The 15,729-nt window shown below is 40.2% G+C and overlaps 1 protein-coding gene across 2 annotated transcripts in view; it reads left to right on the plus strand.

Annotated features, from left to right (window-relative positions):
* Positions 1-15,729, plus strand: part of syt7a (synaptotagmin VIIa) — a 75,959-nt gene that overhangs the window by 29,708 nt on the left and 30,522 nt on the right. Inside the window, exons 1-3 of one of the 2 annotated variants that reach the window (XM_036003773.1) lie at positions 10,428-10,717; positions 13,573-13,652; positions 15,053-15,187. In XM_036003773.1, coding sequence (XP_035859666.1) covers positions 10,682-10,717; positions 13,573-13,652; positions 15,053-15,187 — 251 coding nt within the window. In that variant the 5' untranslated portion in view covers positions 10,428-10,681. Of the gene's footprint in view, positions 1-10,427; positions 10,718-13,572; positions 13,653-15,052; positions 15,188-15,729 lie in introns of those variants that run through there. The other variant, XM_031283464.2, reaches the window with a different exon arrangement.

A 15,729-nucleotide genomic window follows, 5' to 3' on the forward strand; every position in this document is an offset into this window, starting at 1 on the left:
CAATACCAATACAGTGTGAAAAGACTACAAGTAAAAGTCCTTCATTCAAAATCCTACTCAAGTAAACGTACATAAATACAGGCAGCAAAATGCACTTAAAGTATCATAAGTAAAAGTAGCCATACTTGTTCTGTAGAAAAACTAGCCCTGTGTAGCGCCACCTTCTGGCAGCAGATAAAAGTGTGGTTTTAGTGGTACTGAGTAACTAATTAGCATAATTGTAGAGTAATGGCTGACATATTTTGTCTGTTATTTATCATTATCATACTATTTAAAGTCAGTGGCTGGATATGATAGTTTTAAAATGGTATTTTACAGTTTTTTACAATCACTTTGGCACTAATTTCAGAACCTTGATGTCATTTTTCAAAACTCTAGACACAAAACTCACAACCAATGATCAAAATGCACATTTTACAAAACTAACACTTTTTTCAATTGCTTGGATACAATACATATAAACCTAAGATCATTTGTTCATTTAACAAAAATCACCTGTTCAATATGACACAACTTAACATCAAAGTACTACTATTTCAAAAGACAATTCACATATAACATTTCAGATGATTGTCTATTCATTTCATTACAATGATCTATCAATCGATACAACTGCTCAAAATGATAAGTAACTGTTGCATTACTCTTAATGCATAGTTGTATGGAGACAAACAATATTCCATGTTTAGATCATGAAAGTTTCAAGATAACGAGATTCATTGTCACCAGTTAGCGTGGAGCATGAACCAATTAGACTACATTATCTATGGATGTAATATTTCATCATCCTTCTTTACTGTAATGTACTACTGTTTACCAGACACTGTTTCTATGGTCCCATGTACCACCTTTCAGACTATTTACAGTATTGACAATACTGCACTGTATGGATGCAGGCCCTTGGAATTGCTTGTCCAATTCTGCCAACTCGTTACTGATGATTGAGATATATAATTTATATATATATATACAGTAAAGTACTGTATATATATATACTGCTTAGTGGCCAACAGATCAGACTGTGGTTGTACTGGGCAGCTTCCAGGTATGAATGTGGAACTGTGTGAATGTGACAGGTCGTTGTTGCAAATAATAATTTGTTCTCAATCGACTTACCTGGATAAATAAAGGTTAAATATATATATATATTATATTACATACTCGTACCACATTGGTCTGTATTATTCTCTCTACTACTGCAGTACTTTTACAGGGATGCATTTATATGTAGTACCATAATGAAACATGTATCACCTATTTTGTACTACAATATTTAATGATTGTACGAACAATGACACAGTGAAACTATGGGTAGCTTGTGTGTGGGTGATCTAAAGTAACGTTTCAATGGAATTTCGTTTTTTGAACCAATGATTGTGCAAGATTTCTTTAAAGATATGAATGCACAATGCAATGTTTTGAACATTGGACAGCCTGTGTTACAAGTGATGATCGTTTTGAGTTTTGTGTCTAGAGTTTTGAAAAATGACATCAAGGTTCTGAAATTAGTAGCAAAGTGATTGTAAAAAACTGTAATAGCGTGTGGCTCTCGCAATGTTAAGTGTCTGGAGCGTGGGAAACAACAATGCGCATGCCCAAAGACGCCTTGTGGGGCTGATTGTATGCTGCAATCTGATTGGCTAATTACTAACTGCTAGCTTGTCCGAAAGACGCTGTTTTGCGTCCCGTCACTGTGTGTGTGTTATTCAGAGGAGGTAGGTGGGCAAGAACAGGCTTTCAAGATCTCCAGCATTGCTCTGAGAGGATTAATGTTACCAAACATGAAAGTATGTAGTGTTAAACTGTGCGGGAAAATGTGAAATAGCGCATTATGTCAAATTATAAAGTTCTGTAATGTTCTTGTTTTGCATCTGCGCAAAGTAGCTAGGCTAGTTGTTGCCCCACCATTTTGTTCCACCTAAAACCTGCTCCTGTGACATAGCCTGTCATTACATATACACATTATAGTTGATGTGGAGCTTGTTTTACCTACTTTGTTTACAGTTTTTTTTACAGTCCAAAACGAAAATGATGTTTGCTACACACATTCATTTCATTCATTCTTTAGAGATTGAACTGAATCTTTGCTTTTTGTGAAATATTGGATAATTTTACCTCTTTGGGCCCCAAACTGTTACTTATGTAAAACCATGTGAAAAGTTAAGAGAGGAATTATCTCTTTGGTGGAACTGCTAACAATTCATTGACATGTAAAACATAGGCTGCATCTCATGTCTCTTATTTGATAGCTCCTCGGTCGGTCCTCGGCTGAACCGGAAGTTGTTCTGTCCCTCCTCTGTGAACTGTGACTGAGGAGGGATCATCGAGGATACACGAGAGTAGCCTTCCTGGAAGCCATGCAGCTGAAGGAGTTGCTAACCCCGCCCATATAGCTGACAAATTCATGGAATACATAGCCCTTAAATTGCCTTCTCGAGTCATCCACTAGCCATGTTCATGCACAGCAGGGTAAATGAAATTTGAAAATAATCTAATAATTATAAATTAAACAGCTTATCCATAAGTCTTGTGGAATGAACACAAGACATTAGCCTGACCACTTTGCAGTGATAACATTCTCCTGCTTATATTTTTAGCGATTAACAAAATGCTGAAATATATTTTAAAGTATGTCAGTAAGCCTTGCCTTTAATCATCTTATTTTACATTCAAATATATGCATTATGAACAAAGAACCGTCATTATTTCCAAGCAATGTTGTGCTGAGTTAGCTAGCTAGCTAACATTAGCGTGTTCTTGCCTTGGAGCAAACGTAGGTGTTTTTGTTAAATCTGTCGACATTTAGTTGTGAATGGGGCCTCCCACACTGCTTGATCCATGCCCGGCATTTCTCCCCTTGGGTTTTAGGTTTCGGGAAGGGAAAAAATTCCACCACCCCATCCAAACTTTTAGGATACCGGGTATCAGATTTGCACAATCCATACGAACAACACTTCGGCATGTTTCCCTCGCTCGAAAGCTTGACAGACCTCCTGTGCCTAGTTATGGTTGCTAAGCCACGATTGGCCTGTGGCGGTTTTCGGGCATGGCTTAGCGAAGGGTCAATTGTATGTGTATTGTTTTGATTACAATGTGCGGAATTACTTTACATTGCCTATTTATGTCTATTTGTTTTTATTTCACCAGTGTCTGTACAGCATCAACAGGGGGTCGCCATTGTTTATGTGTGTGTGACGTCAAAAACTGTAACTGGGATTACAACGATATGGTACGAGTTCACGGGTAGTAAATTACGGGTTTGACTGCCGTTCCAAGGAACTTTCATGGGTAGGAGGTTGTGAAAACATGGGTTACGGGTTACCTGGAACGCAGCATAAGACGCGAGGAAGGGAGGCAAGTGAAGGAGCCGCGGATTCAATTTATGAGAACAGAGACGTAGCCATAGTTTCGGCAGACCTATCTCCACAGTGCACAGACATTCTGTCTAATGAGTAGTTTTTGTACTTTAAGTGTATGTTGATGCTAATTATTATTAATCACAAAACCCACAATTCGGTTTGTATCACGGTTTTAGGGTCACGGTTTTCGGTTCTGTATGGTTCTTGTTGTTATTTTTTCTTTTAATCTTTAACACTCCAGAAATATACTTCAGTATATGATATGTAGCTTAATTATCCACAATTTAGGATACAGTATTAAAAAATAGTTATATCATGTAATCATGCACAAACTGAATTTGACTTGACTTTAAGCACATTATTGGGACCATCTCTGAGGAAAGCTAGGTGAGATTTTGATACAGCAAGAGGGAAGACATTGATGATTTCAACATGCTTTTCATTTATTTGTATATATTTATCGTAGCAACCGGTAGATTGCGATGCACACACACTCCAAACCGAGACAAGCGAACCGAGCGGTTCGGATGTTTTTTCATGAACCATGCCACCCCTAATGCTAATACCCTCTTACTTAAGTAAGACTTTGAATGCAGGACCTCGGTTGTACGATGTGTAGTATTTTTATTTCACACTGTGATGTTACTTTTGTGAAGTACAAGTACATCAAAACTGTACTTAACCACATTACCTATTTACTTTCCACGAGTGCATATTACTGTAGAGAAACAATGGCCACAGTTGCATCAGTGTCCATATGACCACAACAGTGCAGACTCAAACTAATTAATCTGTCAGACAGACACAGCAACAACAATAGTAAACTGTGCTGATACAGCGTCAGTACCAGTCCACTCATTGAGGAGAAACAGAACACAGATCAAGCAGACTGACCTCTAATAGAGGGCATGTCATTGTGATTATGTGGTATGAAATGTGATTGATTAAAGTGAGGCAACTACTCATTAGGCAGACAGAGCTGTACGGCAGAGTGCCACTTCACTTGACTGATTTCTTTTAGATTTGCATGCCTTTAAAGTTAATTGATTTCTGATTCATCCTGTGCTTGTACAACCCACAAGCACAGGTCACCTATTTCAAGTTTAATGTTGGCTCGAACTTGTTTCAGCTCACCATTACACTGCTGTGAAACTTATTGGTCCACAGATGGCAGGATTTGGCATTGCAGCAGGTTCCACACACCACATGCCTCTCTACATTGTGTCATTTGCATTGCTTGAATCCCCAGAAGGTGACTGTAACCTGTAACCAGGGAGGAAATGGTCCGTACTAAAATGGGACAGTGGTACAGCACAGTTTTTGTATTGTTTGCTTCGCTGGAACGTTATATTTGATATTCCACTTCAAAGTAAATGGAGCAGCGAATGACTTCTAGGTTCCAGCTGTGGATGGAGGTAGTTCTGCTCCAAGCACCTTGGAAAGTGCCCTAGGTCCTCTATGGAGCACTGCTGTAAATGTAACTCATTTCCATCCTGTGACAGTGTTGCGCAGCAGCCACAGAGCAGCCTGCCTGGGATAGGATGACCATCTTTCGAGCTAGCGAAAGCCCCTATCAACCACATCCTCACATACAAGATGATGTGCTTTTATTTTTCTTTCTTATCAGTGCATCTTACCTTGGCTACGTGCAGGGTGTGTGGTGGTGGTGTGGTAACACAGAGTGGCATTAGGATTTTAATTAAGCCCTTTGCAGTCTTCGGACCACTTCCAAAAATGTCAGCTGCCCACTGGTGTGAAAAGATATTAAACACAGCTGCTTAATGTACAAAATAATAAAGTGTGACTGAGATAAAAAGCAGTCATTTCTATGATGATAAACGTGTTATTAATGATGCACTACATGTTGACAAAGCATAAATACTAGTAATCTTGTTAAAATCATTTTCTCACAATAATATCTTTAAGGTGTGATGTTTTCTTTATGTGACTAACAACATGAAGGCGCGGCAGTTATACAATCTGTTTGTGTTACAGAAACTGTCTCCACTTCCTCACTTCCCTTGATCTCTTGATGCTATTTTCCATGGTAGTACTATATTCCCTGAACACATGATTAAAATGTATATAATTTGCATAAACACGGTTACCTTCAACTGAAACCCCATTATAGATGCATACTGTATTTAGTATACTTTAAATTCATACAGGCCTATTTTCTATGCACAAATATTTTCTCATTTGGTAAAAAAGTGCTCTGTGGTTAATGGTCATTTTACATAAAGCTACCACAAGCCAGGCCATGTCTAAAACCTTTATTTATGATATTTTCAAGTGTGCTCTTTGACAGTGTCAGCTTTCATAAGAACAAATGTTTGCCTCAAGCTTCACGTGTCAGTTGTGAGTGGGCCCATGCCAGTTTTGGATATGATTCATAGGTTAATAGACAAGACATTTTGGGTGAGTGTTGCTTTCGGTGTTTTAGCTTTGGCAACCAGTGTGATGGGTTTTATTTAAAAAGTCCTCATGTGCAGTCATCCTGAAGCCTCCCTCCTGCTTGTCTTTCTGTTATCTAAGCCCCCTGGAAAAAAACTGTGCATTGAATGCTATCGTCCCCTTCTGCTGCCTGCTAAGTCTGTTTGCTTTTTGCTGTTTATAGATGCATCAGCATGACATTTATAGAATATGTGCTGAGCCAATATAATTATTCTATAAGCAACTATACTCAGGTTTCACAGCAAGTATTCTTCTGTATTGATTGATTATGTTTTTTATGTTGGCCTTTATAATATTTTTTTGTAATCAGAGACATAGGTGTTAACCACAATAACAAAACAAATGGTAACATGGTTAGTAAGCTGCTGCGTTGTGGGGCTGATGATTGTCAGCAGGGGCTCATGTCGTAGGTGTTGGGTGGGATTTTCAGATATCAGAGGTGGTGCAGCTAACATCTGTTTGAGCAGCAGTGGCTGTTTGGCACTCAGAAACCCTCTGCTTGCTCCTGTGAGCCCTGTGCCGTTTGATCCGTGACATAGTTGTGAGTTGAGATTGGACCTGACCAGATTCACAGCTTGATTTAATCCCTGTTGGGCTTGTATCAACAACCTTCAGTATTTTGGTTGCATTAACTGGGAGATAGGAGTTCACAGTTGTTAGGAGGATCATAGTAATTATTCCAATCAGAGGACAGAGAAGATGTGATAATCAAAAATTATAGAATGTCGAACAACCATTGAGAATATTAGAATAAGAGCAGATTACGTGGATCCAAAGCCTTGTCCTGTCACGTTTAAGTGACTGATAGTGTTGGCAGTGTTCCCGGTGATATGTAAACTTGATGTCTCTGCGATTACATGCTTTTTTGATGTAAGAGAATTTGACACAAGAACACAGGTATGAAAAATATTGTTTCGACAGATGCTGAAAACGAATGATCGCCTGATGATAGCAGCGGACGACCATTTTAATAGTGCACTCCTCTCTAATTATGGTGTGATGTGGGTAATATTGAGCGAGCATGTAGACTCTTGCTGCCTGCTAATTCACAGCAAACAAACACAGCTGGGTGTTGGAAGGCAGTGCACTGCCAACTGAGACAGAGAGAGTGGTAGTTTCACTCCATTTCCTCATCTCTGGATTCTTCAAGAAAACCCTCAGCATCACCCTAGGCAGCCCGAAGCCAAGTCTTTTCTCACTCATCTGCAATCCTGTAGCAAAACAAACTGGGCCCCATACATATGTAGCCTCAGTGGGCCCCCTTCCCCTTTGCATACATCCATTTGGACGCCTGTACAATCAGCAAGTAAATACATTAATCTGTAGCAGTTATTAGGGTAATAATTACTAATCAGTGATTAAGTGTTTATAACTCATTAAAGATATCATATTTCAGCCCTCTTTTGTCAACAAACTGTATTTACTGTGTGAAGCTTTCACTATAATTTTTCTTTACTTTATCAAACATTTTTTCATATACATAAGACAAAGGTGGAAATGACAAACCATGTTTTTTGGACAGTCTCCTGAGAAAAGATCTCTGTATTATTGTATTCACTGGAATTATGTTTTTATTTGCATCAAGGCAAATCAGTTTCCAACTTGCCCAGTCTGATGCAACACACAGATAGCAAAATAAAACTTCAGTAAGCAAAAGGCACAATACATATATATACCAAAAAGATAGCCCAGTGTTATATCTGAAAACACAGTATTTGATCCTGCTATTGACTGGTCTTAATACAGGAAGTACTATTAAATAACAACTTAGTCTAAATTATTAAACTTCTCTGATGCTGCTCAAGATTTAATTTCATTAGTCATTTTTGTAAACACAATAGTAAAACTGATCAAGATGGCTGAAAGGCTATAATAGAGGCTCTATATTTATCTGGCCAACAGTAATAGTTTACTAATGCTAATAACTAACTAATATTTTTAAAATTGCTGATAAAAACAAGCTTCATTTCTAGGCTTTTTGTGGGCCCCCCACTACGATGCACCTGCTCATGTACTGCACTAGACCTCAGTAATGTCATATATAACACTCTCTGTTGGGGTTTAATTATTAAAAAGTGTTAGTGGATTGTTGTTTTTTTTGGTCCAAGTTTAGACTTGCTGCAATTTGTCTCATAATTGGTTCATCATATCAGTTGGAGCTATTTTGAACTCATGGCTCAGAGCCAGACAGCACTGAAAACTTTAATCGTGTGAAACCCTTAGTCGCTTAACAAAAAGACGGCTGGTTTAAATTAGACATAAGTATTTTCAAGGGTATTTGAGCAGAGGATGAAGGGGGCAATTGCTCACTCCTTCATTGGTATGCTTTAACCCTTATTTGGGGTATTGAGCAGATTGTGTGTGTGTGTGTGTGTGTGTGTGTGTGTGTGTGTGTGTGTTTGTGTGTGTGTTTGTTCGTGTGTGTGTGTTGGTGTGTGTGTGTTTGTGTTCGTTGGAACGAATACCGAAAGTCGAATACTAAAAAATCAATACTATTCAAATGCTGAAATTACTATTTGAATATTACTTTTTTATAAATATGTTGGCTAACATAAGCTAATCTCCCTCTTCTTAGTACAGGGAGGAGTGACAGGCTGCGGCTGGAAGTTGGAAGGACGGGAAATAGTTTTAACATGACTTTAAAATCGACATCCACCGAGCCAAAGCGCTTATGTTAACATTAGTGTTGCGAGTTATAGTAACTTTAGCTTAGCTGGGAGCTTCATGGAGACAGCTATAGTTTATGTTTGCTGCCCTACAGCTGTCAGTTAGCTTTGACTTCATATATTACCTTCTAATAGCTGTATTCTCAGTAACGTGACAATCTGCAAGAAACAGGTTGCTTATTAATCACTAAAATAGTAGTGACAGGCTGTCACTGACAGGACCGTTAGCTTAGTTATTAATGTTGTTAGCATCGTGGCTAACACTATTGTTACTTACGTTTATGACAAATTGTTTCGGCTGTGCTTTCTAACATGATGTCATTGTGCTAACCGAGCACTGTTAGCCAACAGAGCCGCTTCACTACACTTCTTATTACAGAGTTCTCTGTTGATTTGTGTTTGTCGCTGTGTGCTCGTGGTGAAAAATGAATGTTAACAAAGTTGTGTGCAATGTGCCATGACGTAGGCATTGACATACATAAAATGGACCAACAGATCCCGCTGCTCTGGACGGAGACCAGTGAAGGATATTAGCAAGGGGGTAAGCTTCTCCTCACAACGCGTAGATCCTATGGCGCCATTTTGATGCTAACAAGCACTCACTGACTAGTTAGCATCCCATTGACTGCCATTCATTTTGATGTCACTTTGACAGTGAATAACTTTACATCTGAAGCTTTTAAAGACTTTATTTGTCCATTGTTTATTTCTAAAGAAACACAACAATGTATAAAAGGCTCCATTACCTTGTATCTCACGTTATGGCTCCGTAGTAGACGTTTTTTGCGCAGTAACGCTCAGCGCTCACCGGAAAAGTGCTTCTAATATCCTTCACTGGTCTCCGTCCAGAGCAACAGGATCTGTTGGTCTATTCTATATACAGTCTATGGATATTAGAAGCACTTTTCCAGTGATGGCTGAGCGTTACTGCGCAACCTGCAACTGAGCTCGAAGACGTAGATGTGACGTGATCAACCTGTCTGAAAGTTGTAAGTCTTCTGGTAGCTGTGCCAACAGAAATCTCAATCATTCCGAATCTTGCAGAGACGGAGAGCGTAGGTATATGTAAGGAGATAACAGTAGGTATATGTAAGGAGATAACATAGGCACAGGCTAATTGTTGCTAACTAAAATGCTAGTTAAAATTAGTAATTAAAATTAAACAGCTAACGTGAGTCGAAACTGCCTGCGAGCTTCTCCTGTACTGTACGGTAATTTCTCTACTGTGCGACAGTAAGTCGCGTGGTTATGACACAATCGTTAGCCTATTTTTACAAAAACGCCTGCTATGGAGCCATAACGTGAGGTACAAAGGAACTTTAGAAATAAACAATAGACAAATAGAGTCTTTAAACGCTTCAGATGTAAAGTTATTTGCAGTCAAAGTGGCGCCAAAATGAATAGCAGTCAATGGAATGCTAACGGGAGGTGATGGCTTGTTAGCATCAAAATGGCGCCATAGGAGCTACGCGTTCCGAGGAGAAGCTTACCCCCTTGGACGTAGGTCCCCTTCAAGGCCGGGCTAATTTAGAAGTCCCTCCAATGGACAGAACGTGTAACAACAACCACATGCTTATAGTGGCATTGACAATGCATAAACCTGAGTAGTGTAGTACATTAATAACAGGCTGCATTTGAGCATTAAATATTCAAATATAATTTGAATATTTAAAAAAATAACAAATTAAATTTGAATGGTATTATAGAGGAAGTGTGTGTGTGTGTGTGTGTGTGTGTGTGTGTGTGTGTGTGTGTGTGTGTGTGTGTGTGTCCATTTCTTGTTTTCACATCCAATCCACTCAGGACTTCCTGTCACTTATTGTTTCTCTCAGTTCACTTTTCACACCTGTCTTTCCTCCCATGTCTTTGTTTCACATACCATCCTGCACTGTCCTTGTTATCCTCTCCTTCTGCCTGCCTGTCTTTTTTTAAGAATTTGATTTCTATTTTCAGCTCTTTCTGTACTGGACTCTCACTCATCTTCTGTTTCTTCCCACCTTCCTAAAACTTTTACGATAGCATTGAATGATACATGAGTTTCTTTTTGATAGCTTGTCCTCGCCTGACAGAGATTCAGACAGTTTTTCCTTTCCAGAAATTGCTGTACAAGAATACAGTATTTATTGTGGTGTACTTATGTGAAATCTTTTTTTTTAGGGGAAAGAGTCTACCTCCTGGGCATGCAGATGTTTTGAAGCTTTAATGGTGGATTGTATGCATCTTCGTGTTTTCAAAATGGTGAACAAAATTATGAGCTAATTTTAATGTACTCGCCAGCATGCCAATGATAACCACTATTAAATGCCTAAAGCGGACTATAAAAGATCGTGAATGGTCTTTATAATGTTGGCTGAGAACATGTGATGTGTTCAGTAGACTTTCATGTCTATGATAGTTTATAAAGAGACTGTTAATCTAGTGTGTTCAGTGTTTGAATTACAAACAAACCTCTTGTTTGCAGCTGTTTAACTAGTTGTTCCTGTCACATCAATGTTTTTCAATTGTTGACCTTTCTATTTTAGGTTGGTGCTGATTATACAATAGATGAGCAGTTTTGTTTCCGTGTGTGATGGATATCACTTTTGCTCAGTTGTGCCATTGTGGGCTTTATCATTTTTGCTCAGCAGTGCTATTGTCAACTCTGGCTTTGTAACAAGTCCAACAATATCCAAAGTCATAATATCCAAGGTGTTGACCATAGTTTGAAATGATAACTGTGGTCTCTGGACATTATGGAGTCTACATCAGTCCGCCTGTTAGGTTCTGAAGCTCGGTATATAAGCTGTGGCACAATTTGCATTTCCATACACTTATATTTATGAGCATTGCATGCATCATACATAGATATAAGTATATATCAGAAACTCATACATAATCTCTGGCTGATTTGTTATGATTGTTATGATTTGATGTTAATGAAGACACGTTGAATCTGGCCAGGTGTGACTGCTGGGCATATGCTGCCCAGCCTTAAAGAAAACGATCTATTTAGAGTATACAGGTGGTCAGAAAGAACCGAAAGAACGAGATCCAGGGTACAAGCGGCCAAAATGGGTTTCCTCAGGAGGGTGGCTGGTGTCTCCCTTAGAGATAGGGTGAGAAGCACAGTCATCCGTGAGGAGCTCGGAGTAGAGCCACTGCTCCTTTGCGTTGAAAGGTTGAGGTAGTTCGGGCATCTGGTAAGGATGCCCCCTGGGCGCCTCCCTAGGGAGGTGTTCCAGGCACGTCCAGCTGGGTGGAGGCCTCGGGGAAGACCCAGGACTAGGTGGAGGGATTATATCTCCAACCTGGCCTGGGAACGCCTCGGGATCCCCCAGTCGGAGCTGGTTAATGTGGCTCGGGAAAGAGACGTTTGGAGTCCCTTGCTGGAGCTGCTGCCCTGCGACCAGACCCCGGATAAGCGGACGATAGGTGGTCAGAAAGATTTTTGCAGACACCTCTTGGTGACACAAGGTGCTGATCTGGCTGCCACTGGAGGGACGGGTATATTCTACTGCCTACCGACTAATGGTGCTCATTGATCAGGTCTAGAATTCTGACAAAGCCTAATTGGTTCCTTCGAGTTAATACATGTAAATGCACCAATTGCAAATTCGTCAGCCGATACTGATGTCTAGAATTTTCATTTGGCTGATGTTGCTAAAGATGCCGATGTTTATTTCCTTTTGCGCCAGGTAGACAAATAAATTTCATTAAAAAAAAAATGTTTAACCATCTTCATCACGCTAACTGTGAATGAGAAGAAATTCCCAACCATTAGCAGCACGCTGGCCCAATGGTTAGCACTGTGGCCTCACAGCAAGAAGGTACTGGGTTTGAACTCAGGTCGTCCACGTGAGGTCTAGCAAGGCTTGACATGAAGGCATGAAGGCTCAATACAAGAGTAAAGTGGAAGCAGGGAGGTTGCCTAGTCCAATATCTTCATTCCAGGCCCCCAGGAAGTACACCAGGCTTTGAAGCAAATTGAACATAGCGCCCAAATGGTGGAAATGCAACGTCACGTGAAGCCCTCTGGCCCAAAAAGACTTTTCCCATAGACTTACATGGCGAAAGAGATGTCTGGAAATCAGTGGATACATTTTTTTGTGCATTACAACTCCCGCAAAATGACTCTTTTCACTATCCAAATTTGATCCATTCGGTTTGATAACATTTGGAAAGTCTAGACGAGCCACGCAATTAAATCATTTAATCCCCATTCAAGGTAGTGGAGCGCTATACCGGAAGTAGCCAGCTCTATGGGCCGCATAATGCAGAAGCAGAGCGGAAGATCCTGGTATTTTTGGGCTCCATGATGGCTTCATGCGCCACTGAGCAACTCTCATAGGAATAAACGGGGCTCCGCCTCGAACGCTGTATCCAGGTCTCATAATACATCCATGCTCAAGTCTCAGGCTCAGTGCTCAATCCCCAACAAGCAAACCACAGGAAATTGCCCTTTAACTTAAGATCCAATTGTCCAAGCCAAGACACGGTGGCAGCTCAGTGTGTTTTCCTCCCACTCATTTTCTGGGCTGGAGAATCCTCGTCTATCCTTGATGTGTATCGGAGCAACACTTTCAGGGAAGCATGCTTGGTATTTGGGGGGGCAGGGCAGCTTTAGACTGATACCCTTCCTGTCCAACTTGTAGCAAAGTGTCAATAGAGATTACTTGCATTGTGACACGTGTGAAACACCTTTAACTGTAATGAGCTTTTCCAGTAGAATGCGCCCAGCAGACCTCACTTTTCAAAGCCTTTAAATTGCCATTATTTCCATGGTTACAGCAGGTCATGCTCTAGCTATTTGAAATCAGGCTGGTGCAGGACTTTTCTAGCAGCTTCTTTCCAGTACCCAGTGGATTACCTTAAAGAGGCAATTGCCATGTAAATTTCAGGGTGGTGCGAATGATAATCATAGTCAGAAATGGCTCTCCACATCCGATTTGATTTGACTTTGATGAGTGTAATCAGGAGACCATCAGGTAAAGGATGGCACAGTGTTCCTGAGATAATGGAGAGGCATTTACACTTCAAATTAGTATAGCGAAAACACGGCTTCAAAGAACAAATCTAAGCTAACCTTTTGTTACTCTGCTCTCTGTCATGTCAAGGGGAAGAGGAATAAGCCAGGAGTAGAAACGACAGACACTCCAGATTCGGCACGTGGACGAGGGGAGAAGAAAGCCATCAAGTAAGTGCCTGGTAACTAGTTGGGGTAGAATAATCTGGTGATAATGTACTCCATTAGGTTCAGCTTTGAGGCTCATGATCTACACCACATAAACCAGGCAGAAAATGAGGCCTGTTGTTTTATCTTGAAGAGCACAATCTCCACAAGAGCATGTTAGGGTAGACATTAAATGAAAGGTTAGTAATTTAATTAGTATAGATTAAATCTGCATTATTTTACCTGTGAAGCTTTTGGCTGGACGAGCCTGCTCCTGCACTTATCTTATGGGTTGTAAGTTAGGTATCCCTTAAGTGCAGGCCTTTAGCCACGCCTTTGCATTGCTTAAAATGGTGCAGGTTTGAGTAAATGGAGGGGGGCTTGAGCGCTCTTTGTGAAATCGTTCATCAGAGTATAAATGTTTGGGAGGATTTTTTACAGGGCTCAAACTAAGATTAAGGTATTTTCTGTTCTTGATGAAACAAGGCTATAGGTCAGTACAAGAAAATGTCAGCTTTGTAATGCTAAGTACAATACTTTATTCCACAAAATGCCTCGATTAACATGCGCATCACAACTTCTCTTTTATAGCCTGCTGCTGTCTCAGCTATTTTTAATGTCTTGTGTTTACTTTTTATTTTCTGTTTTATTTTACAAGCACTTAAAATGCACTATGTGAATGTATTCTAACTTAAGTCCCTCAGTCTCTTAATTTTTGCATTTTCTTTCTCACTTGCTCCAGCAGCATTGGTGTGCTCAGTTGGTCATTTCAGCTTCAAACTTCTTCTCTTTGTGCACTGCCTTTCTCTCCTGCTCTGTCCCTGTGCTTACAGCTCTGACCGCTGCTGTGTGACTTGTATGACATCAGTGATTCTGCTCACCTTTTCCTCCTCTACTTTGACTGTCTGAGATTTATCTCTCTGCCTTGTGTCTCATGCGTTCATGTGTACTCACCGCTCACGCCGAGGATGTGGGCCTGACTTCTTAATGTTTACTCAAATGTGTTTCATCAGTGGTACTGTGCTAGATGAACAAAATGTAATCACATGCTGTATGTATTCATTAGATTATGACTTCCTCTTTTCTTGCTTCTCCTTCTTTATCTCTCTGTGTCTTTGCTACAGCACATTGCTTTATGAAAAGCTTTTTGTGAATGCCTTTTTCCCCCAGGCTGCCCCTTTTTTATTTTTAAAATCAAACCACTATGGTGATTTGTCAACTTAAGGTGGAAAAAGTAGACATTAATATGGGCCTGTTTTGTTTTAAACTCCCATTCAGTGAAGGTGTAAGACCAACGATCTTCCTCAAACCAAGCCATCGCAAAAAAGCAGCAGCAAAGCAGGAGCGACTCTTGCAAATGGTTGGTTGGTGCCAAGGCTGTCCATAGTTGTTTTGCTCTGACCTGTCTCTCTCTTTGGCCACAGTGATCTAGACAGAGACTTTTGGAATAACAATGACAGCAGCACAGTGCAGCAGAGGTGGAGCTCCTATCCGCCCAAGGAGTTCGTACTAAACATTTCTCCCTATGCCCCATATGGAGATCCTCGCCTCACACTCAAGTGAGTCTTGGTCCAAGGTTGGTAAGAGACTTCCCACTGAGCAGGGCTGTAACGAGGCAGGGGCCGTGCCATGCTCCCCTTTGCCTTCTCTCTTTCCTTTCCTTTCCTTTCCTTTCCTTTCCTTTCCTTTCCTTTCCTTTCCTTTAGTCCCTTCCCTTCCTTGCATTCCTCTCCTCTCCCCTTCCCACACCATCCCCTTTTCTAGTTGTGCAGTCATTACCACAGGCCTCAAATTGAACCATCAGATGTGGATGTTATAATGCCTGACAGCTTATTAAATTCACCAAGTTTCTTTATTTTCCTGAGGACAAAGTTTTATCATGAGTAACCAGAGATATTTAGCCAAAGGCCTTTTGAAAAAGCCCTATCTATAAATGTCATAGTGTTGCAATATATGCACAATGCACATGTCTAGACTTATTATTGTTGTATAATGCGATTTCCATCAAAAACAGTAATAACCTACCCAATGTTAGAACACTGGAGGGCACAAATGGTTATTAATGAGTAGTTAATTAATTTGCTTTGGAAAATAAAGTGTA

Source organism: Sander lucioperca, chromosome 7 (genome assembly GCF_008315115.2).
Source record: "Sander lucioperca isolate FBNREF2018 chromosome 7, SLUC_FBN_1.2, whole genome shotgun sequence".
NCBI classification, from domain to species: Eukaryota; Metazoa; Chordata; class Actinopteri; order Perciformes; family Percidae; genus Sander; species Sander lucioperca.